Raw genomic sequence first — 23,652 nt, forward strand, 5'->3', positions numbered from 1 at the left:
CGATCCTGTTCGAGCTCTTGTTCGATGACTTGCGTTTCCTCCGCAAAGCTTTTCGTAAAGAAGAATCTATTTCGAAAAAGTGTTTGTCGAAGAAGGTTTTTCGTTTTCTTCTTCGAAGATTTGGACATTAACTTCGTCGTAACCGTTTTCGACCCCAACAAACAGGACGCAGCCCAGAAGGCGGCGACTGACCAAATCGCGGCGTTCGCAGAAATCTTAGCTCCTCTCGCTGCGAACGTGGAAAGCCTCAACGGCGCAGTACTGAAGACATCTGTTTAACACAGAGAAAGCAACCGGCGCGACGCCGGCGCACGCTGAAGACCAAGATGTCAACGACGGCGATACAGCTCAAACCCCTGGAGGCCTCGACGCGCAGACCATAAATGATCTTGCCGCGTTAATACAGTCAGTGCTCGATAAAAACTCTAAAATCGACAACGTGACTACGTCCGGTCCTCAGATCGAGCGTATCCTCGCAGAATCTCTTTGGACGTCGTTTACAGAAAAAATAACGGGGGTCCGACTCCGAAAAATGGATAAGCTCCGTCTTCCGACCTTCGACGGCGTTTCCGACCCTTCTGCCCTTGTCACGTCCTTCAACATCGCAATGCAGCGCGCGAATCTCTCTAACGAAGAAAACGATGCCGGCTTTTGCCAGCTTTTCGTCGAAACCCTAGAAGGAATCGCTCTCAACTGGTTCATCGGCCTTCAAGAAAACTCCGTCAACAGTTTTCGCGACCTCTCGATGGCTTTCCTCAAGAACTATATCATGTTTACTCGCCAGGAAGCCACCGCTACGGATCTCTGGAACCTCAATCACGCCAATGGGCAAAGCCTCCGAGATTTCATGGAGATGATTAAATCCGTTGTCTCGAAAGTCGACGTACCGGACCACATAGCTGTGGAATCATTGATGAACACCCTCCATATCAAATCGCCATTTCGAGCCGACCTTTATCGGCACCCGACGAGATCCGTGCTGGACGCTATCACTCGATCCAACAACTTCAGCCGTATAGAGGAAGACACCAGGGCAAAGGCGGCGAAAAAGGCGGCAGGAAAACAAACGCCCGCCCGGACAAATGACACCCGTCAAGAGCCGCGTCAACATTCTACGGGCAGCAGAACCAACCAGAAGAGGGGTTACATGAACCTAGTGGATGAAGAGGAGCCCTCAGTTTCCGCGGTTGTCGTGCGAGAGAAGGGATGGAATCATTGGGACCGAGACATCGCGCAACAGAAATCCAATTCTCCCGAACCAACGAGCTCAAATGCTGTGGAACCAAGCAAGTGGTGTACGTATCTTGAGGTCAAGTCACACGACACGAAGGATTGCAAAGTCCTTTACGGACATTTCCTCAAGTCGATCAAAAATGGCAAAATCGAGATAGAACCTCCTCCGCAGAAGCCGAGGAACAATAAGAGCTGGAGCAAAAACAAAGATAAGAAAACTCAGAAGTCTCAAGCCAGAGCTCCTCAGAAAGAAGAGCGAGCTAGCCCTGAGAGAGCCCCAGTGAACAACCTCAATCTCGAGGGAGAGTCAACTGATGAAGAACCACCTAAAAACTGGCAGCGAGTAGAAGTAATTCTCTCTCGACATGACGACTCCTCGGATGACTAACTTTCGTCGATAGCACAAGATTTGCGTGAAAAGTTGGGGAGAAAAACTGACTCCAAGGATCTACGCGCCTTGCTAAAGCGGAAGGCAGCGAAGGTTTCAGTAAGCGAAACGGATCTCAGGTCGACCCTCAATGAGTCCAAAGCGAGAAAGACTGCCCACACCGTAGTTGCTCCAAGCCTCCAACCTCAACCTACAGACTTACGCGAGCAGATCAACTCTAAAGCTGAAGACCTACGTGTGAAGCTTAGTCAGTACAAAAAACGTGATTTACGACCATGCCTCAAAGCGAAGCGACAGGCGTAACTGGAGTTGATGAAGGCTACGGGCACCCCGCACCTCAACGTGATAATGGGTGGCTTACCTCCTCGCGGGGACTCGGTAAGAGCAATAAAAGATTACAGACGACAAGCCGTCACCGTTCAGAAGTGGCCTACACAAGTCAAAGCTGACAATCATATCTCCTTCTCAGCAGCCGATACTCGCGGCATCAGCATGCTGCATAATGATCCACTCCTCATTGATATTGGAATTGGCGAATGCCAGGTCACGAAAGTTGTCGTCGACACCGGCAGCTCAGTCGATTTTATCTTTCGAGATACGCTTGACAGGATGGGGATCGACCTACGCGATATGAAGCCCTCTTCACGCACTCTGACGGGGTTTAACGGTTCCTCGGAACAGATGATCGAGACAATACGCCTCCCAGTTTACGCAGGGGACGTAACCTGGACCGTTAAGTTCTCTGTTATCCGGGCTAAGGTGCCTTACAACGCTATCCTCAGCACCCCCTTGGTTACACTCCATGAAGGCCATTCCCTCTACTTATAACCAGTGTGTAAAGTTTCCCGGGAAAGAAAGAACAACACAGACGATCCGTGGAGACCGGCGAGCTGCGAGGGAGCAGCTTATCGCCGCAATCAAATTACAACAGCTGGTTTCTCTCATCAACTCAGTAGCCAAACCAATTCATAAGGTCTATCCCCAGAAGGAAGAAGTTCGGGAGGTCCGCATTGATGAAGCCGATCCGAAGAAAGTCATACGCATTGGAGCCTTCCTCTCCGACGAGATGCAATCACAGGTCATCTCCTTCCTCAGAGCAAACGCTTCGACTTTCGCATGGACAACTTCAGATATGAAGGGGATAGACCCCACTGTAGCGTCCCACGAGTTGAACGTCGACCCTACGTTCAAACCTATTCGGCAGAAAAGGCGAAAGCTCGGACCTGAGCGATCTGAAGCTGTGAATGAAGAAGTCGACAGACTGCTCGAGGCATGCTTCATTTCCGAGGTCCGGTATCCAGAATAGTTGGCGAATCCTGTGGTAGTAAAGAAGAAAAACGGGAAGTGGCGCATATGTGTCGACTTCAGTTATCTAAACAAAGCTTGTCCCAAGGACAGGTACCCGCTTCCTCACATCGATCGTTTGGTAGAGTCGACAGCCGGTAACGAACTGTTAACCTTCATGGATGCCTTCCCAGGGTACAATCAAATCCTAATGCATCCGGACGACCGCGAGAAGACGGCCTCCATAACGGACAAGGGGACTTATTGCTATAAATTCATGCCCTTCGGCTTGAAGAACGCAGGCGCGACCTACCAACGTTTGGTTAACCGAATGTTCGTAGGTAAACTCGGCGACACTATGGAGGTTTACATCGACGACATGCTGGTCAAGTCACTCCACGCCGAAAACCACCTCGACCATTTGAGAGACTTCTTCAGAATGTTGAACGAGTTTGGGATGAAACTCAACCTGGCGAAATGCACCTTCGGAGTCACCTCAGGCGAATTTATGGGCTACATTGTTACCCAACGAGGCATCGAAGCGAACCCCAAGCAAATAACAGCAATCCTTGACCTCCCGAGACCAAGGAACAGCCGAGAAGTCCAACGCTTGACAGGGAGAATCGCGGCCCTCAACAGATTCATCTCGCGATCAACTGATAAGTGCCTCCCTTTCTATGAACTCTTACGCGGAAATAAAAGATTCATCTGGGATGAAAAATGCGAAGAAGCGTTCAATCAATTGAAGCACTATCTCACGACGCCTCCGGTTCTGTCAAAGCCAGAGTCCGGTGATACCATGTCCTTATATATCGCCGTCACTTCCTCGGCTGTCAGTAGCGTTCTCATCCGCGAAGATCGAGGAGAGCAGAAGCCCATTTTCTACATCAGCAAACGCATGACAGAACCAGAAATGCGGTACCCAACCTTGGAGAAAATGGCTCTTGCCATCGTTACCTCGGCGAGAAAACTCAGGCCCTACTTTCAATCACATACGATCGAAATACTCTCCAACCAGCCCCTCAGAACGGTGAAGCAAAACACAAACCAGTCAGGAAGATTGACCAAGTGGGCTATGGAACTCAGCAAGCACGACATTATATACAAGAACCGCACTGCAGCTAAGTCATAGGTTCTCGCTGACTTTCTGATCGAGTTAACGCCAGAACTCGAGCAAGACCTAATCCTACCAAGCAAGAACTGGATATTGCACGTAGATGGTTCGTCTACGAACAAAGGTTCGGGGGCAGGTGTCCAACTGCAGTCTCCCACGGGCGGGCTAACTTGACAATCGTTCAGCTTTGGCTTCGCAGTATCAAACAACAAAGCCGAATACGAGTCTCTCATTGTGGGGCTCCGTCTCACTAAAGCAATCAAAGCTAATAGAATCAGCGCATATTGCGACTCCCAACTCGTGGTAAGCCAATATCTTGGCGATTACGACGTCAGGAATGATAGGATGGATGCTTACTTAAAGCTCGTCAAGAATCTCACACGAGATTTCGAGTTCTTCAAAAGCACGAAGGTTCCTCGCGGAGAAAACATATGCGCGGACGCCCTCGCAGCTCTTGGAAGCAAACTGCACGACCAAGTAAAGAGAACGATCCCAATACACAAGATTGAGAAACCAAGCATCAGCCAAATAACCGAGCAGTTGACCATCGCAGCATCCGTCACCGACACAATGCATATCGATGAAGCAGAACCTTGCGCAACGGAAAGTCAGCTCAGCGATTGGCGAGAGGAGTTCATCGCTTACCTATCTGACGGCAAATTGCCTACTGCGAATTGGGAGGCTAGACGTCTCAAGCGACACAGTGCACACTATGTCGTCAAGGACGGAGACCTCCATCGATGGACCGCGACAAAGGTACTCCTTAAATGCATTTCCGGCGACGAAACAAGACTCGTCATGGCCGAAACGCACGAAGGAGCGGCGGGCAATCATTCAGGAGGGTGAGCTTTCGCATTAAAAGTGAAGAATCTCGGTTTCTACTCGCCAACCATGAACGCAGATTGTGAGTCCTACGTTCGGAAATGTGACAAATGCCAACGACACGCTTCAACCATCCACAGCCCAACGGAGTTGCTCCATACCTTGACTGCACCATACCCATTCATACGATGGGAAATGGATATTATTGGACCAATGCCGAGTTCTCGACAGAAGAGATTCATCTTTGTCCTCACGGATTACTTCACTAAGTGGGAAGAAGCAGAAGCCTACGCCAACATCACAGATAAGGAGGTACAGAAGTTCGTCTGGAAAAACATCATTTGCAGGCACGGGCTCCCCTACGAGATAATCACCGACAACGGATCACAGTTTATCTCGCATAACTTCAGAGAGTTCTGCGACAGATGGAGAATCCGTCTAAACATGTCAACACCGAGAAACCCGCAGACCAACAGCCAAGCCAAGTCAACTAACAAAAATGATCATCGACGGATCCAAGAAGCGACTCGACTAAAAGAAGGGTTGTTGGGCTGGTGAACTAGACGGAGTCATGTGGTCCCATAGACAATCCCGCGCGGAGCAACGAAGGCTACCCCTTTCTCGATGGCCTATGGAGTAGAAGCAATGGCACCCGCTGAGGTAAACATGACGAGCTTGCGCCGTTCCAAAATGCCGCAGAATGTCGAACTCAACCACGATATGCTCCTCGACGCCCTAGATGACATCGAGGAAAAACGCGACCAAGCAATACTTCGCATTCAGAACTATCAGAATCAGATCGAGAGCTACAATAACAAGAAGGTTAAATCTCGGCCTCTCGAACTAGGTAACCTCGTTCTGCGGAAGGTGTTTGAGAATACCAAGGAATGGAAAGCTGGCAAACTCGGAGCCAATTGGGAGGGACCTTACAAGATCAGCGAGATAGTCAGAAACCATTTCGAAACCTCAACCGGCGAACCAGTGCAACGAGCTTGGAACTCGAAACACCTCCGACGTTTCCACAACTAGACAAGGCACCAAAAGCGAGTGATTGACTCACGGTCACATTCACCAGCTAAAAAAAACCGAGTAAATGCGCTTTCACAGCCACTTTTACTCGAAAACCAAAGAACTACGAATGGCTTGATTCCCCAGAAAGGGGGTACGTAGGCAGCCTTAACGTGTCCAGCTGTAACAAAATAAAAAACGAACTTCTCCCTCGAGAAGTCGCACTATCCATGCGATGCCTACAAGAGCTCGCCCCGGCCTCTCGAACGAACGTACCGGCACTCGCACCCCACTATCGAGTATGTCCTGATCAGACACGTACTCGCGGGAACCTGGTCATATCACGGCATTAGCCGATATGTCCAAAATGATAACTCCTATCCATTTCATAATTTACTAAGTAAGGTTTGGCCGACCGAATGCTTAGGAATTACTTTGAGATCAGATTAGGAACCGTCGTCATTTAAAAATTTCTCTTGGTCTTAAGTAACCCGCCTCAGACCCGTATCTAGTCGACGTGTGGATAACGGTACTAACGAGCAAAAGAACTTAACGACTAACGACTAGGCGACATACGGTCGCAAGTCCATTAAAATCGCGATCTATACGAGACAACGACGATGATGCCATTGTCTCGATACAGCGCAAATCAGCGCTCTACATAACTGCAATCTGTCAATATCTACCAAGTCCTTTAAACTCAATTCAAAGCCTATACTTTCTTATGATCCTTCGAAGACTCAAACGGCAATTCTACGATTGGTTGAGAAAAGGCAGGTAGAGTCTCAAGCAAACAAAAGGCCACTCTGGGCCAAGTCAAAATACAAAATGGAAGATAGAGTTTAAAGTTTGAGAAGGAAAAAAACATCACTCCTTAGCATCTTTGGTGAGCTCTTGCGCTGCGCCGTCATCGCCGACAGACGGCCCTGGAGGGTCCACATTCGTCGAATGATCTGCGCCATCGTCTTCAACGAGAGGAGTCATCTCATGAACCCCAAACGGACCATCAGGAGGGTTGGCCTGGGAAGCATCTGCCTCTCCGCTTTGACCCTTGTCAATCTCCTCATCGCCCTCACCCCTGCTCGATTCCTCATCCTGTCTGCCCTCTTGGCCAGTAGCTGAGGAATCAAAGATCTCAAAGACAGCGGTCCCAGCCTGACCCAGCGCCAAAGTTGTCCCCTCGCCGTCAGTTTGAGCGACGGAGCCAGCACAATACCTCCTGAGGCCTCATGACCCGAGGAACGAGAAGGAGTAATCGAAGCCTCAGAATGAGTAGTAGGATTCTGAAGGGCAACGACGGTCCTCGGATCGATCAAATGTGCATTGGATCCGGGCGGGTCGAAGCCTGCGAAGGCTCGCATGTCGACAAACTGCGAGTCGAGCCTAAGTGGATACAGAGCCAAGTCGCCCTCAGGAATCTCGCCGGGTTTTAGTTTCGTGACTTCCCTCTCGAACTGCTCCTCCTAGGCAGCAAACATGTCAATGGTCTCTTGAGGGATGTCGCGGCCACTAGCTTTCAAAGCCTCAAGGCATTTCTTTGTTCCAAATGCCTGACTCTGCAGCAGCCGCGCTGTGTCGAAAGGCGCGTAGCAAGCCCACCAGTCGCGAGATTCCCAAAGTGCTTGTTGGACTTCGCGATCATCTCGGTTTCGACCTTCACCCTTTCCTTCGTAACCTCGTAGACGCGTGAGTCCCTGAGTCGGTCTAATTCTTTCTTATGCTCCACGGCCTTGACACCCATCTCCTCCATAAGATCGGCTTTTCGTAGCTCCAGAGCTTCGATAGTAGAGCGAGCAATGGAAAGCTCCTCCTCAGCTGCTTCAGCTCGCTTCTTCTGAGGCTTTCTCCGAGCGACCGCTCGATCTCTTTTCTCTGCTTGCCATTCCGCCCTCTTTCGGCGAAGGAGTCTGCTCTTAGCCGCCATCGTCTTCTTCAACTTATCCGACTCTGCAAGCGCTTCCTTCAGTGCAGTGTCGTATTTCTCGACAACGAAGTTCGAAACCCCGTCACACTGCAAAACACGGAAGCCAAAGCACTTAAGCAAATAAAATAAATATGACACAAGTGGAGAAGATGAAGGAGTCAAGGGGAAACTCTTACCAGCAACTTGGTACGAGCAGCATCGACGTACTCATCCTGGAAGATCAAGTCAGCAACCGGCGGAAGAGACTTCGGGCCGCATTTGATCCGACTGACCAGTTCTGTGCATCTGTTCGGAGCATAGATGAGGGGAGTCGGCCCATCGTATTCAAATGAGACACGGTCGGGGAACTCAACCCTCAGAGTTTTCCTAACGATCGGAGCACCACCAGTCGACGAACCAGGAGCCGACTCCCCAGGGTTCGGCGGAGCAGCAGCCGAAGGAACCTGGCGTCTGGTCGTTCCGGGGCTCATCTATCAGGGCCAAATTAAGAGGCGGCCCGGCAATCGAGCCAGCTTGAGCAGAGGAATGGGCAACTTGGGTACTGCGGTTTGCAGCGTTCTTCTCCAGGGATCGCTGTTTCTTCTTCTTTCTCTTCTTCATGGACGGCTCGACGGACTCAGAACGATCATTTCCCTCTGATCGAGTCTCGGGATCATCAACAATGGACGGATCGGCGTGAGACCTCTTCTTGCTCTTCTTCTTCGAGGTAGCGGTGGCAGCGCCGGGTGAGGAGTCGCGACGCTGGAGAGACGCGTCGGTCGCATCAGTAGCCGCCATCTCGCTAGAAGGTATCAACAGCTCAGCACTCGGCAGACCAAGCTGTGCCGCCATCATGGCGCTCAGATCAGGAAGGCCCCTCATTTTCCTCGCTTCGTTTATCTTCTTCTGCTCTTCCTTGGTGAACAGCGAAATCCGCCTTTTAGTCTTGTTAGCCGAGGGAAGGTAACTCGAATTCCAGTCCTCTGCGAAGGACATATAAAAAAAAGAAGAAGAGAGCTCATTTACAAAAGCAGAAGCAAAGGTTTGCGGAACGGTGAACCCTCTCCCAAGAAATATTCCCCCAATGTTCTTGAGCGAGTCTCGCAACGGCACGAGCGCTCGAAAGGAATTCTTTTGGATACTCACGAGAAGTCGGGTGATCGGCTGCAAAGAAAAAAAGACAATGAGAATAAAAGACAGTTAGTATACGAAGAAATGACGCGAGTTAATGAGGGTATTCTACCAAGCAGAGTGTTCCACAACACACGGTAGTCTTCATCCGGAGGATTCTCGAAGCCAGAGTCGTCGCACTTAACGTAGAAATAAGACCTCTGCCAATCGAACGTCTTATTAGGATGTCCCCCTACCAAGTTATATCTTGGTCGCATCTTTATCGACAAGAGGCCGTCATCCAGCGAGCTGATGGATGTCAACTCCTCGAAGACGCGAACACTCATAGAGACATCGATCTCTGCAGCCATAATCATCAAGGCAACCGCGATACGCCATGAGCCATTCAGAAACTGGCTTAGCGCCGCACCTCGACGCCTCATGTACGATGTAACTAATCGAGGGATCGGAAACAAGAGCTTCGTATCATCTTGAAAATAAGATTCGTAGACGCACTGGAACCCAACCGGTGGCGACCAAGGCCTCTGTCTTTTCGAAGGAATCAGAAAGGTCACCCCAATCCGCACCGTTCCCTCAAATGCTTCTTCGCGCTATCAGGGGTCGATTGCGTCTCGATAACGTTCTCCCAGGCTTGGCCACTCACGTCCGGGGAGCGCAGGAACTCGGGAGCTACTGCCGGGAGTTCCTCAAAAATTTCTCCAGGGTAATAGCACGTCGGCACGTAGTTAACGAGGGAACCGTCCCTCGCACCACCCGAACCGTCTCTTTCGCAGGCCTGTGGCTCAGCTGGATTTCCTCCTACTTCTTGTCAATATGAGCGCGCTGACTCGGAGACCAAAATCCTTTGAGACAGATCTAAATTCTGAGTTTCCATCATCGCTTCGTGATGGACCTGTTCGAATTCTTCGAGTGCAACCCCGCTCGCGTCCCTCGCGGGACTAGATGCAGTCGCGACCTCCTTCCCCTTCTGTTTACGAGATAACCTCCCACCAGATGACATATCGCTATCTATGCTACAACAACAACAATCTAGAGATAGAAGCAGACAGGAAGAGAGTGAAAGTACCTGGATAACGCGGAGAAAAATGGAGAGAACGAAAAGTGGACAAGTATTTATAGAGGGGAAGCGGGGCATCTCCCCGAGGCGTCATCATTAAATCTACATGGGCCTACGTGGGCCTAGAAAAAGTATCCAGCCCCCGAAGAAATCGACGCGTCGTTTCGACTTCTCGCGATAACCGGCGCGAACCCAGATCAAATCAACGGTCGAAATGAAAATAGGATCTAACCAAACAAAACCGGTTTGACCAAGATTCGATTAAACCGCCTGATAAAATGAGAAGTATGTGACGATGTCTTGGGATGTGTCGACCAAGCAATGTGCTCTCGCGATGATCTGTTTGTTCTTCCAAACCATTAACTCTCCATATTCATCGAGATCGACAGAACGTCACTCACCGATGAACTGGGGGGACTTACTGTAGAGGATGGATTCGACCATCCCTCAAGGTCTGGAGAACGGACGGCCCGGCCCAAACAAGGCGTAACGACGGTTCGACGCAGCGGCTTGGAGTGCCGGTCTCTCGGCGCGGCGTGAGGGAACTTTCGGTCAGTTGCATTTCGACTAAATGAGTCTGACTAAATGGCTCCGCGAAGCAACGTAGGTTTTTCGGCCCAGCGAGTTAAAAGCCCATGAAGACGACGCAAGCTAGGTCACAGGAAAACACCAAGTCGACTATAAAAGAGAGGAGGGGATGCAACGTAGAAGGGATCCGAAAATACTCATACATACTGGGCGGCTAGATTAGGGTTTTACCTTCGTTATCTCGCCGTACTGTATATTTCCGGCAAAGCTCCTCGAGCTCCGGTCGCTTTTCCTTTACGCATTCCCTTTCCTTGTAACCGACGAAACACCTTTCCGACCATCAATAAGACGTCTTTGCTAAACCCACATATAAAATCGAACATTCTCTCGTTCAGTACCGTTTCTTGTTCGAACATTATTCACTACTCAAATTCTACAGGCTGTGAAAAATGGGCATAAATATTGTCTCCTAAATTTTTTATAAATTTGAATTTATACTTTATAATTTATGTAAGTATATTACAAATTATAGGTTTACATGAGTAAGAAAAAGTATTATTTTACAGCTTCTAACCTTTTTTTTAATGTAAAGATCTTATCCATAGTAATACTCTTCTTTTAGGTTCATGTCAATATTCTATAGTGGGATGCTTTGTATACTTGTGAGGAAATAACTATCATCAGAGACATGCTGGAATTCCAACAAGATTAAAATAAAAGCTTTAAGAGTATATATTTTCAAATCAATACGATGAAATTTTGTTTTCTTCTTTCCATACAAAACGTTCGTTTTGGGTGTTCGCGAAGTTCTCTCATTCTTAAAAAATATTTCTAAATCGTCACATCACAGGTTACAAGAAATAAAGTTGTTTTAGGTTCTATCATATCGAGATGGGCAGAGCAGTGAGGCAAAAGGAGTACATCAACATGCTAAGATACGTGGCCGATTCAGAATACGGGATTCCGAAAAGGTATGCGTGCGGTGGGAGAATGATTGACGAGGTTCGGGAGAACGAGGAGTACGACACTCTTCCTGGGAAGCGTTTCTTTACCTGCAAAAACTACGAGGTATAAGTCTCAATTGCCAAAAGTGTATAAATTATGTTGCACAGACGCGATTCTTATTTGTGTTTATGTTGTAAACAAGGCTGATGGGTTACATTATCGTCAGCTTTGGGTGATAGGTGTCCAGGAGGAAATCAAACGCCTCACTAAGCGGGTGGAAAAGGCTGAACAGGTGATCAAACGTCTGACTAAGCGGGTGGAGGAGGCTGAGCAGGTGATCACGGGGGTGTCGAATCTCAATAAACAGATTGAGACACTGGAGGTTAGTGAAGTCTACTTTTCACTGTCTCATATTTGAATATTAACATATTTTGTATAGTTTCATTGCTGTGTCCATTTGCTTATTAATTCACTAACAGTTTCATTGATGTTTTCATGTCTAGTAACATGTCACAATCCTCAGTGGGCAGGTTGATAACCTCACTGTGCAGGTCGCTGACTTGGAGAAGGTCTGCTTTGAATGAAAACCAAAGGTAAGAACTAGAACTTAACTAGAACTTAAATTTGGTTGTTATTTGTTGGGTGGTTTCTGTGACTAGGGGTGTTCAATCCGGATATCGGGTCGGTTTCGGTTTGGTTTTTTCGGTTTTTCGGTTTTTCGGTTAGTAAAATATAACTACCATTCTAAATCCATATTTACTTCGGTTCGGTTCGGTTTATATACCGTCGGTTTTTGGTTTATTCGGTTTTATACCAAAACATAATTATTTATTTCGGGATCATATTATATAAATTTTAGAGTCATATTGTCGTCTAGTCATTTATTAAAAATATATTATATTTTCAAATAAAAGAACAAAAAAAATAAAAACGCTTATAACTTTAGATGAAATAATCAAATCTAGAATTAAAATCAAAGCTCTAAACTTTGAAAATAAAAATAAAAAACAAAAGAGAAGTATGAAAGAAAAGTTTTTCCACTCTTCCATATTGAGTGTTCATCAAAATCATGCTTCTTCGAGTGAAACTCTGTTCGATTATAAATAAAAAAAAAGTTGTGAAGAATTTTTTCTAGTTATTATCCATCAAATTTATAACGTTCGCTTCAATTTAATCAATGCTAAAGGAAAGCAAAATGATTAAAAGAAGAAGATTAAGAAAATAAGAAGCCTCAGTTGCGATGAATTTTTTCAATTATATTTTAAGTGTTTTTCAAATTAGGATTCTTTATTACTATTAAAAATATGGTAATAAATATTAACAAAAGAATAACTTATATAACAAATAGATTTTCATGTGATGTTATAAAATATGTACATAATTACATGTTTCTACTTTTGATCGGTTTTGTTCGGTTTATTCGGTTTAATCGGTTATAAACCAAACCATATCCAAATCCTACGGGTTTTATAAAATCATATCCATTCGGTTTATATGGTATATACCAAAACCACACCATATTGTCTATTTCGGTTCGGTTCGGTTTGGTACGGTTCGGTTTTACCATATTGGACATGCCTAGCTGTGACTGAACTAGAACTTAAATTTTTAAAAAGCTAGACGAAACTAAACTGAACTAGAACTAGAACTAAAAATTTTTAAAAGCTAGACGAATCTAAACTGAAGTAGAACTAGAGCTAAAAAATTTTAAAAGCTAGACGAAACTAAACTGAAGTAGAACTAGTTCTAACTTAGACTGAACTAGAACTTAATTTCCGTTAAAAACTTTCATTAATTCCGTGTTGGTTGGTTGCTGTGATGAATGTTCGCGTTTTTCAACTGATTTGGTGTGTAATGAATGCTTTCTGTGAACTAGTTGTTGTGTACTTAACTATAATGAATGTTTGGTAGTTAGAGTTTGTTTAATTGTTCTCTACTGTCAACTTAAAAACTAGTTTAAAAACATAGCAAATCCACTTCTGAAAACACAAACCTACTTTAAAACACAGACCAAAACCAAAATGGATCATTTTTCCCTAAACTCTCCCGGGTTTGTTAACCTATTAACTTCCCAGAGTTGTCAACCAATAGACGTAGAGTCTTCTGAGGTTCCTAGGTTTAGTAGCCAGAGATCTGAAGATCCTAAACCGGTGGAAAGGAGAAAGTGGACACCAAAAGAAGACATTCTGCTCATCAGTGCTTGATTGAACACCAGCAAGGATCCCATAGTGAGTAATGAGCAGAAGGCTGGAGCGTTTTGGAAGAGAATAGAGGAGTATTTCAATTCAAGCCCTCAGCTCAGTGGCGTAGCTCCTAGAGAGTGGAGTCAATGAAAGCAGAGGTGGGGAAGACTGAATGAGCAGGTGTGCAAGTTTGTGGGAAGCTATGAGGCCGCTTTGAAGGAGCAAGCTAGTGGCCAAAATGAGAATGATGTCATGAAGGCTGCCCATGACATCTTCTTAAATGACTACCAGGCCAAGTTCAGCCTTGAACATGCGTGGAGGGAACTTAGGTTTGATCAGAAATGGAGATCAAACTGTCTGTCCAGAGATGGTGTAAAGGACAAAAAGAAGGAAGCTGCGGGTATGGTGCCTGACGAGGAAGAGGTTAGGCCTCCTGGTGTTAAGGCTTGCAAAGCAGCCAAACGCAAGAAGCATGGGAAAGAAGCAGCTTTTGATCAACTACACAGCATGCTTGTTGTGAAAGAAAACATAGGCAAACAGAAACTTCTTGATCGTCTCCTTGCCCGAAAAGATACACTCTCTGATATAGAAGTGTCTCTGAAGAACAAACTCGTTTCTGAAATGCTATGATCTGGTCAGTTTGGTAGACAAATTGTTTGCTTTATCTGTTATGCTTTATCTGTTTATTTGCTTGTTCAGTAGACAATTTTGTAGAGAATTTGGTCAGTTGCTTGCTACCTTTACGATCATGTTTAGTTGCTTGTTTAGTTTATTTGCTTGTGTTCTGTTTAGTTTGCTATTCACGATTCTGATATAAATTGTTTTCTTCCTTGTTTTGTGTTGCATGTCACGGGTATACTGCGCTCTTCTGTTTTGGATTTCCAGGTCACGGGTTGTACTGCAGGTCACGGGTTCATGGCAACTTCTTTCTCTCTGTTTTTGTCTGTTTGTTTCACGGGAAAGTGTAGAATTTTGTATCTACACTTATATTTTCAATCACGGGTTATGTAAAATTATGTCGACTTCTTCTTTTTTTAAAACTTGTACTGATGCACTCTATCTATATAAACTATGTCTCTCTTTATTTCTCAAATGAAAAACAAACTCAACTTCTTAAAAGTGTCTCTCTACTTCTTCAGACCACTAAAACAAATTGTCTCTCAACTTCTTTTTAAAATTGTCTATCTCTACCTTTATTTCCAACTTCAAAACCAGTCAACTTCTTCTTTTAAAACTTTTTCCAAACCAGTTAACCAAATTTCCAAACCTCTGCCTTTATTTCAAAACCACTTAACAAAATTTCCAAAAAAAAAAACGATGTCTTCCTCATCGTCTAGTGGCGTAGATGAAATGTTAAACGAAGCTTTTGACGAAATGTTCGACCAGGAAATTGATTCCACCTTCGACACAATAGTTGATGTTCAAGCCAACAAGCCGAGGAGACGAACTTATATCGAAAGAGATCGGGAACAAGGTCACAATATACTTTGGAACGACTATTTCGGGGGAAATCCTACATACCCACCGCAAATGTTTAGGCGGCGTTTTCGAATGAATAAGCCGTTGTTCCTTCGCATTGTCGATCGCCTAAGTAATGATGTTCCATACTTTAAGCAACGAAGAAATGCTCACGGAAGGTACGGGCTATCTGCACTTCAAAAGTGTACAACAGCTATACGTATGCTGGCATATGGTCAATCGGGAGATACGTATGACGAGTATCTCCGACTTGGTGAGAGTACTGCACTTTTATGTTTGGAAAATTTCACTAATGGGATAATAGAATTGTTTGGAGATGAGTATCTAAGGAGACCTACACCGGAAGATCTTCAACGATTACTCGATGTTGGAGAGGTACGCGGGTTTCCAGGGATGATAGGCAGCATCGACTGTATGCATTGGGAGTGGAAAAACTGCCCAACGGCTTGGAGAGGGCAGTACACGCGTGGTTCAGCAAAGCCGACAATTGTCTTAGAGGCTGTGACATCACATGATCTTTGGATATGGCACGCATTTTTCGGATTACCAAGTACCCTCAACGATATTAATGTTCTTGATCGGTCACCAGTTTTTGATGACATTTTACAAGGTCGAGCTCCTAAAGTTAAATTCAAGGTCAACGGCCACAATTATCGTATCTCGTACTACCTTACCGACGGAATCTATCCGAAATGGTCAACATTTATCCAATCCATCCCACTTCCTCAAGGTCATAAAGCAGAGCTATTTGCTGAACGTCAAGAATCCGTCAGAAAAGATGTCGAACATGCTTTTGGAGTATTGCAATCGAGGTTGCAATAGTTAAAAACCCAGCTCGACTATGGGATAAGGAAAAGATAGGAAGGATTATGAGAACTTCTGTCATACTGGACAATATGATAGTAGAGAACGAACGACACGGATACACTATGTATGATACATCTGACTTCGTAGCAGGAGAGTCAAGCAAAAGTTCCCAGGTTGATTTCTCGTACTCTACGGACACCCCATCCTATATCAGTAATATGCTTCCCATTCGCAATCAAATTCGGGATCAACAGATACATGATCATTTGAAAGCTGATTTAGCTGAAAATATATGGCAAAAGTTTGGTAATCTAGATGAATAATATTTGTATGTTCATGAATTCTCATTGTATTGAATAAAATTTTTTAAAAAATATTAAAAATATTTTTTTAAATTCCTAAGAACCTCATCTTCAGGTTCACCAATGGAAGAGCAAAATAGATACAGGTTCATCACTATTCATGGCCCCACCAGAAACATATTAAAAAATTCCTATGAACCCCAAGAGGGAGTTCACTAATGGGGATGCTCTAAAGGATTGTTTGGCACAAAGAAGAGACTCATTTCCGACGATGGTTCCGATAAAGAGAAGGAACAAAACAAGAACGCGATTGCTGTAGCAACCGCAGCAGCTACAGCCGCAGAAGCAGGGGTTTCTGTGGATAAAGCAGCTGCGGAAATGGCTAGACTGACCGGTGAAGGAAGAGCGGGAGATATCATCACGTGGGAGGAACGTTGGGCCGCTGTGAAAATCCAAAAGGTCTTTGGGGCTCTTTGGTAAATTTCCAAATCTTGAAAACGTTTATTTCCAAAGATTTATTAACGTTAGAATCTTTGATTAGAAATAATTGTTTTATTTGAAATTTTGTTTTAATGGTAAGGCGAGGAAAGCATTACGAGCTTTGAAAGGTATAGTGAAGCTGCAAGCTCTAGTGAGAGGATACTTGGTAAGGAAACGCGCCGCTGCGATGCTGCATAGCATACAAGCTTTGATTAGAGTCCAAACCGCTGTGCGTTCTAAACGCAATAGCTGCCACAAGAAAGAGTACAGCAACATGTTCAGCGGTCTAAACGCAATAGCTGCCACAAGAAAGAGTACAGCAACATGTTTCAACCACGACACTCCTTTGTAAAGAACCAACCAACATACCGCTTCTATTGCCTTCTTGTTCTTTAAGCCAAAACCAAGACTTTAAAAGTGTGTTGTCTGATTCTGATAATTGATAGGATAAGTTCGATGAAGTGGCGCGTGAAGAGAGACATCAAAAGATTGTGCAGGTCCATGACATGTTTAAGAGGAGACGTAAACCTAGGCAAATGCACAATCTTGTCCCAATGTCTGAATATGAAGACGGTTTTGTTTACCGAGGGAGTGATTTGGAGCTGAACTTACCAAAGGAGAAGTGGAAGTTTGGGACTGCGCAAAGCACGCCAAGATTATCATCTTCATCGAAGTTTGCGACGACACCGAGACTAACCTCTTCATCTCACCATCACGCGGCTAATAATAATCGCTACTATGGCTCTGTTCGTTTCGTGGTCGCCAGCGTCAGCGACCAGAGTCAGCGACCAGCGACTGCGACATAATGTCACTGATAGTTGTTCGTTTGAAGGTCGCGAGGTTGATCGCAGCGGTTGTCGCTGAGTTGTTCGTTTCCATGTCGCGAGATTGATCGCAGCGGTTGTCGCTATGTTATTCGTTTCGGTATCGCTGGCGACCAAATATTTATTTTTGACATACATTTGCTCTTGTGTATTTAGGTTTCGTAAAAAATGTGGCTAAATCATTAAAACTGTAAAGTGTAATAAATCACACTATGGAGGAAAGAAGGCAAGATGTCTAATTGTTTCAGTTTCTTATATTTTTCTCTGTACAAGTTCACTTTTGTTCATTATATTTAGAATTCGAATACCAAGACTTATTCCTTTTTAAATAATCCGAAAGTGTAATGATGGGAAGAACACCCCACGAGCCATTCACACATCAACTTTATCATTCCCCTAGAAGAAGAAAACTATAGCTTATTATAAGAGTTTCCTTATTAAGAAAATCCCTGGTCTAAATCAGAAATTCTCTCACAATTGTTACAAAGATTTCTATTTAAACAATAGGGAAAGTGGTCATACGAGTAACTAATAATAAAAATCAGTATAAACTCAAATCAAATAATCTAGTAAGGTAATCGATATCCTCTACTCAACTCATTACCAATATGATCACGTAAACCTTCCATGGCTCTATCACCAGTCGGCTCATATGGAATATGTCCACCATGACCATCACCATCTTCTTCTTTTTCTTCTTCATCTTCATTTTCATCATCATCATCATCACCATGTGTATGATATTCTTCTCTTCTTTGCCAACGCACAAAATCATTATCTTCTCGATGTGAATCACGTATGAAGTTGTGTAGAGTCATCGTTGATGTTACTAGCTTTATCCATTTGATCAAACCATACTTTGGATGCCTACGGTCAAGAATTCTCCATTTTGCTTTCCACACTCCAAATGTCCGCTCAATCACAGATCGCATGCTTGAATGTCTCCGGTTGAACACCTCTCGAGTGTTCGTTGGCGGTCCTCCTCTGTTGAACTGATCGAGATGATACCGAACTCTACGATACGGACCAAGATACCCTGTTCTTGTGGGATATCCAGCATCAACCAAATAATACTTTCCATTTGGAGGATGTGGAAAAAAGGGCTCATTCCTCGCACAATAAGTCAATACCTTTGTGTCATGTGCTCTACCCGGGACACCCACAAAAGCATATATGAACTTCATATCAAAGTTACATATAGCAAGGACATTCATGGTCGGCTCCTGTTTTCTACCCCTGTATGCTTCGGCATTTCGCTTCGGTGGGCGAACTGAGATATGAGTTCCATCCAATGCTCCAATACAATCTTTAAAAAATGGCCAGTATCGATCATCATCTGACCCGTGCATAAACTGCTGAACATGATGCCATCCAGCACCTCGATCTGTTCTTTGAAGTAATCTCTCTGGCTTAAGCACATCGTCCTCATCATCATCATCATCCATGTACCACCTAACCATCTGCAAACATTCATTGGCTTAACAATTACTGCAATCTAAGTCGCAAAAAAAAAAACAGAAACATCTAAGAAACAAGAGCTGTATTAGAATCTTACATCATTAGCCATTCTTTCTGTCTAGTTGTGATTTATGTCCAAATCTGAAAAGATAGTATCAAGAGCTCGGAGAACCAAGTAGAACACACACCTACAACAACAATAAAAAAAGAAAGGCACATGTATATATTGATGGCAATGCGAAGGAAGCAATAAATGGTAATAACCAATGTATAAACGAAATTTTAAGAAACAACAGGTTCTAGCTCACACAAGCAGGCTGTAATCCGACAAACCCAAGTTAAAGCAATCTGCAGAACTAAGTGAAACACAAACTCTAAACATATAATCCCCACAAGGATACATTTAATGTCACTGATTCTACATAATAATAATAAACTATTATATAACCCCACATCTACGAATGTAAGTTCAGATATTTAGATTCCTTCACAAATGCCAATAACACACATGTATTGGTTTCTGAGATAGAGATCAAAGGAACGTACAGAGTTGCAAGGTCTGGTACCCATGTATTACAAAACAGAGATTTGATAATCAAAATCTTAAATCTAAAAGCAACCCATATCAAGAATCAAAAAACCCAACATCCAACTTAATTAATCTAAAGGTTCCATTATCCTAACACAAAACGCAGAGAGAGAGAGAGAGAGAGGGAGAGAGAGAGAGGGAGGGAGAGAGAGAGAGGGAGGGAGAGAGAGAGGGAGAGGGAGAGAGAGAGAGGGAGAGAGAGAGAGAGAGAACTGACCTTTGAGAGAGCTGAGGCGTGAGAGATGGTGAGAGACGTGTGAGAGAGATCGTGAAGAGATGGTGAAGAGAGGCGTGAGAGATGGTGAAGGGAGAGAGAGAGAGCTGAGGCGTGAGAGATGGTGAAGAGAGGCGTGAGAGATGCTGAAGAGGGAGAGATAGAGAGAGAGAGAGCTGAGGCATGAGAGAAGAGAGGCATGAGAGATGGCGAAGAGAGAGAGAGAGCTGAGGCGTGAGAAAGTTTTAGGTTAAGGGTATTGTTTTGTAATTTTGAAGATAGATTGAGGGTGTTTTTGTATTTTGTATTTTGATTTTTTTTTTTGATCGCAGGTTTTTTGGTAGCAAACGCTGAATTTATCGGCGATCAAAATTTTTAATCGCGGGTCGCTAGCGTCCGGTCGCTACGATCAGTCGCTGAGCCCGCGACCGGTAAACGAACACCGTTTAGACGCTGAAGTGACGCTAGCAACCTCCAAACGAACAGGGCCTATGTAATGCAGTGTCCTAGTAAAAGGGTTTGTGGAAATGCTCAGTCTGGCTATGGAATGAACACTCCTGGTCCTGGCTACATGGAGAATACACAGTCGTTTAAGGCGAAGCAACGTTCGCATAGCGCACCTCATCGGCTTTCTGAGAGGAACCGGATATAGCCTCCAAGTATCGCGGTAGCGGCGAGAGTTTGCCGCAACAGCAGCAACATCGCTATTCTTGTTCTAGCTACATGATTCTGTAAAACCTTTTTTTTTTCTCTTCAAGAATTTAGCAATGAATTTTCAGTGTTGCCTGATGCAAATTTAGGGTTATAATTTTCTATAGTTAAATCACAAAGTTATGTTTTTATTGTACCCTTTTGCGAAAATCTTGAAGATTAAAAGAAAACAATACAAAACTGCAAATGGATAAAATAAAATTTGATAATACAGAATTTGTAGTCGAGGTTTTGGATACTATAATCTCTCTATAAGACTGTAAAACATTGTTGATCAATCTAGGTACATAATCTTATTCTAAACTTCCAGCTCTACTAATTCAACAAGGAGCAAACAGTGAGGAACCAATGCATTAAAGAACTATGTGATGCAATAAGCAAACCCTTCAAACATAAATGTATCATCTAATCTATCATAAATCAAAATCTTTGAGCTTCAGGTACTCTAACCTGATCATCACACTACGGAGAAGACGGTGTTTGTACAGAGTTCACTGAAAAAGCCTCAATAAAATCTGGAGTTTTCATTCTCCAGCCAAGTATCTTTCTCAAAACCTTGTTTCACTACTTCACGTGGCTACAGAGGACTGACCACCCAACCTGTTATCGGATTCTTCCTACGAATCCGTGACTTTCCATGAGAGCCAGACTGCAACCGTTCAAGAACACTGTAAGTAATGGAATCAGGTGTGAGTCCTTGCTGTTTCATCCTCGTGTACATATCAACTGCTTCAGCGGTTCTTCCACTCTTCTCTAGACAATCAAGTAATATGTTGTACGTCACAATGTTCGGTTGACACCCTTTAACAAGCATCTCTTCGAACAATCTATACGCCATTTCGACTCTCTCCGTCTTCCCAAAGCATTCCATCAGAGTGCTGTATGTGACCACATCAGGGTTTAATCCTCTCTCCTGCATCTCCTTGAACCTCAGGTGAGCTTCATCAACATCACCGTTCTTCCCCAAGCAATTAATCAAAGAGTTGTACGAAACAATGTCCGGTTTACAGTCACTACTCTCAAGCTCCTCGAAGATTTTGATAGCTTCATCAACTTCTCCCACACGACCAAAACTAGAGATGAGTATATTATACGTGAATATGTCTGGACACGGACCATCTTTTTTCATTTTCTCGAAGAGATCATGAATATGAGATACTTGCTTTTGCTTCCCAAGCGCAGAGAACACGGTGTTGTACATCATGGTATCCGTAACCACACCTTTCTCATGGATCTTGCTCAACATCTCTATAGCTTCAACTGTTTTACCCGCACCGCATAAACTCTCAAGCATCGACATGTAACTATCCCTCTGTCCTTTCACAGGGAAGCTCCACATATCACAAAACAGCCGGTGAGCCTCACTCACATGCCCTAGTTTACTCAGCGTTCTAACCAAATAAGAATATATCCCCTGAGTCATATACCTCTTGGACATCTCCACAATCCCATCTAACTTCACAAGCTGACCTACAGCTACTAAAAGATTCAAAACCAGACTGTACGTATACTCGTTGGGACGACAACCCGTTTCAACCATCTTGGAGAAAACCTGAATAGCCTTATCAACCATCTTTCCTTTTGCGAGAACTTGCATAAGAGTATTGTAACCAACCACGTTGAGAGTAAGCCCTTCAGTTATCATCTCATTGAATAGATCAACAGCTTTATTGTACTTCCCAATTCTTCCCATTGTCCTGATCATAATCGTGTAGGAATACTCATCTCCTCTACAATGCTTTCTCATCATGTCTTCGAAAACTTGGCATGCCTGATCAATCTGACAAAAGAATGTACATTTTCATCCTTTATACATGAAACTCAAGTTTTAGTTTGTGTGAAGGAAATTTAGAAGTAAGTACCTTTTCATCTTTAGCTAAAGCATCAAGCAACATATTGTAAGCGAAGACGTCGAGCTTATGCCCTCCTCTTCTAATCTCGCAGTACACATCGAATGCTTTCGAAGAATCACGAGACCTTAAGTAAGCTTGAAGGAGACACTTGTATGTGAAAGAGTTCATCTTTAACTCCCATTTCTTCACCAGCCCTAAGCACATTTCTAAATCTTCCGCGTTCCCGAAGAAACCTATTAAGATATTAACGGTGGAGATGTTGCCACGTACGTTAGACTTCACCATCAGATCGAGAATCGAACGGACGCGATCGAATCTGTCGGGGAGGTTAGACTTGGAGAGGATCAAGATGATGCGGTTGTAGAGGAACGGGTCGTGGTGAGAGCTAGGGCACACGGAGGGGACGAAGTGGAAGAAATCGACGGCCAGGCGAGGGCAGTTTAGGGATTTGAGAATCTCTGAAGCTTCGTCGGGAGTTAGGGAGAGTGAGAGGGAAGAGAGGTAATCGGAGAGCTCGGAGAAGGGATCGGAAGAGGTTTCGTGGCGGAGAAGGAGATTGGTTGCTCGGCAGATGAGGTGACGGCGAGGGAGAGGGTAGCCGCGTATGTCGGAGGGGAGGGGATTAGGAAGGGAAACTTCGGCGGAGAGAGATCGCCCGGAGGGAGATGATGAAGTGACCTTGGCAACATAATTGGTGGCGTATCCTCGCCTGTTGGCTCCGAAAATTCCATCGGTGAAGATAAAGAAACGGCGGTGAAGAAGCCTCATGTTTGCGGCGGAGAAGGGAACGAGTTCTCTCGAGTAAGAAGCCTCGATGTAGATGACCGTTTTTATTTTAAATGGGCCTAAGTTGGGATAAATGGGCCTATAATTGCTACGGTCCACTTATTACACAATTGTGAAGATTAATCTCTCCTTAATCGACCACAACAGTGTAGGCTGTGTAGCTTACGAGAGAGTCTAGTCTACTCATAATTCTCTACAAGATCATGTCTTGAAGTTTATCAAACAATCCATCTATGTTGTATATAGCTGAATTAAAAACTGAAACGCTTCTAAGTGTGATCCTTCCACTAGATATTTTTCAAATGACATATTACAAGTTTGATAAAACGAACAATAAACTTGAGAATCGAGACAAGAACAGGAAAGAAAAGTGTCGTCTCTTTTCAGCATTTGATTCTTCCTTCAAAGATGAGGGTTACAGTTGTGCCCTATTAAATGTAGTAATAGAGTTACAGATCATCATTCCATAAACAAATTTTCGTCGTTACCTTACCGTTGGCTCCTCCTTGTCAAATTACCCACGAGCGACCCCATTGCTTACCTAGCTACCATG

At 44.4% G+C, this 23,652-nt stretch overlaps 4 protein-coding genes across 4 annotated transcripts; 2 read left to right on the forward strand and 2 right to left on the reverse strand.

Annotated features, from left to right (window-relative positions):
- The first annotated feature begins 532 nt into the window (after positions 1-532).
- On the forward strand, positions 533-1,924 carry LOC106425193. The gene is made up of 2 exons (XM_013865916.1): positions 533-1,582; positions 1,655-1,924. Exons 1-2 carry the CDS (start codon positions 533-535, stop codon positions 1,922-1,924), a joined length of 1,320 nt encoding a protein of 439 aa, XP_013721370.1.
- A 9,435-nt stretch (positions 1,925-11,359) lies between these two features.
- On the forward strand, positions 11,360-14,226 carry LOC111210461 (glutathione S-transferase T2-like). The gene is made up of 3 exons (XM_022710857.1): positions 11,360-11,536; positions 11,616-11,795; positions 13,777-14,226. The coding sequence occupies exons 1-3, from the start codon at positions 11,360-11,362 to the stop codon at positions 14,224-14,226; spliced, it is 807 nt and encodes a 268-aa protein (XP_022566578.1).
- Positions 14,227-17,890: 3,664 nt separating this feature from the next.
- Positions 17,891-23,510, reverse strand: LOC106425167 (pentatricopeptide repeat-containing protein At1g51965, mitochondrial-like). Its single transcript, XM_048760657.1, has 4 exons — positions 22,323-23,510; positions 19,753-22,240; positions 19,044-19,134; positions 17,891-18,948 (listed from the first exon to the last, which is right to left on the reverse strand). Exons 1-2 carry the CDS (start codon positions 23,079-23,081, stop codon positions 21,038-21,040), a joined length of 1,962 nt encoding a protein of 653 aa, XP_048616614.1. The 5' UTR covers positions 23,082-23,510; the 3' UTR covers positions 17,891-18,948; positions 19,044-19,134; positions 19,753-21,037.
- LOC125575220 (putative nuclease HARBI1) lies at positions 18,055-19,055 on the reverse strand. Its single transcript, XM_048759678.1, has 3 exons — positions 19,044-19,055; positions 18,285-18,948; positions 18,055-18,185 (listed from the first exon to the last, which is right to left on the reverse strand). Exons 1-3 carry the CDS (start codon positions 19,053-19,055, stop codon positions 18,055-18,057), a joined length of 807 nt encoding a protein of 268 aa, XP_048615635.1.
- Positions 23,511-23,652: the final 142 nt, after the last annotated feature.

The sequence above is a fragment of the Brassica napus genome, chromosome C6 (assembly GCF_020379485.1).
Source record: "Brassica napus cultivar Da-Ae chromosome C6, Da-Ae, whole genome shotgun sequence".
Lineage (NCBI taxonomy): Eukaryota > Viridiplantae > Streptophyta > Magnoliopsida > Brassicales > Brassicaceae > Brassica > Brassica napus.

What these genes read in the sequence shown, in the direction of transcription:
- LOC106425193 (XM_013865916.1), top strand. Translation starts at nt 533, where the DNA reads ATGGATAAGCTCCGTCTTCCGACCTTCGACGGCGTTTCCGACCCTTCT. An exon ending in AAAACTGGCAGCGAGTAGAA is followed by an intron (nt 1,583 to 1,654) that starts GTAATTCTCTCT and finishes TTGCGTGAAAAG; the next exon opens with TTGGGGAGAAAAACTGACTC.
- LOC111210461 (XM_022710857.1), top strand. Translation starts at nt 11,360, where the DNA reads ATGGGCAGAGCAGTGAGGCAAAAGGAGTACATCAACATGCTAAGATAC. An exon ending in TTACCTGCAAAAACTACGAG is followed by an intron (nt 11,537 to 11,615) that starts GTATAAGTCTCA and finishes GTTGTAAACAAG; the next exon opens with GCTGATGGGTTACATTATCG. An exon ending in AACAGATTGAGACACTGGAG is followed by an intron (nt 11,796 to 13,776) that starts GTTAGTGAAGTC and finishes CTGAATGAGCAG; the next exon opens with GTGTGCAAGTTTGTGGGAAG.
- LOC125575220 (XM_048759678.1), bottom strand. An exon ending in GACTCTACACAACTTCATAC is followed by an intron (nt 18,186 to 18,284) that starts GTGATTCACATC and finishes ATGAAGATGAAG; the next exon opens with AAGAAAAAGAAGAAGATGGT.
- LOC106425167 (XM_048760657.1), bottom strand. Translation starts at nt 23,081, where the DNA reads ATGAGGCTTCTTCACCGCCGTTTCTTTATCTTCACCGATGGAATTTTC. An exon ending in CTTTAGCTAAAGATGAAAAG is followed by an intron (nt 22,241 to 22,322) that starts GTACTTACTTCT and finishes TTCTTTTGTCAG; the next exon opens with ATTGATCAGGCATGCCAAGT.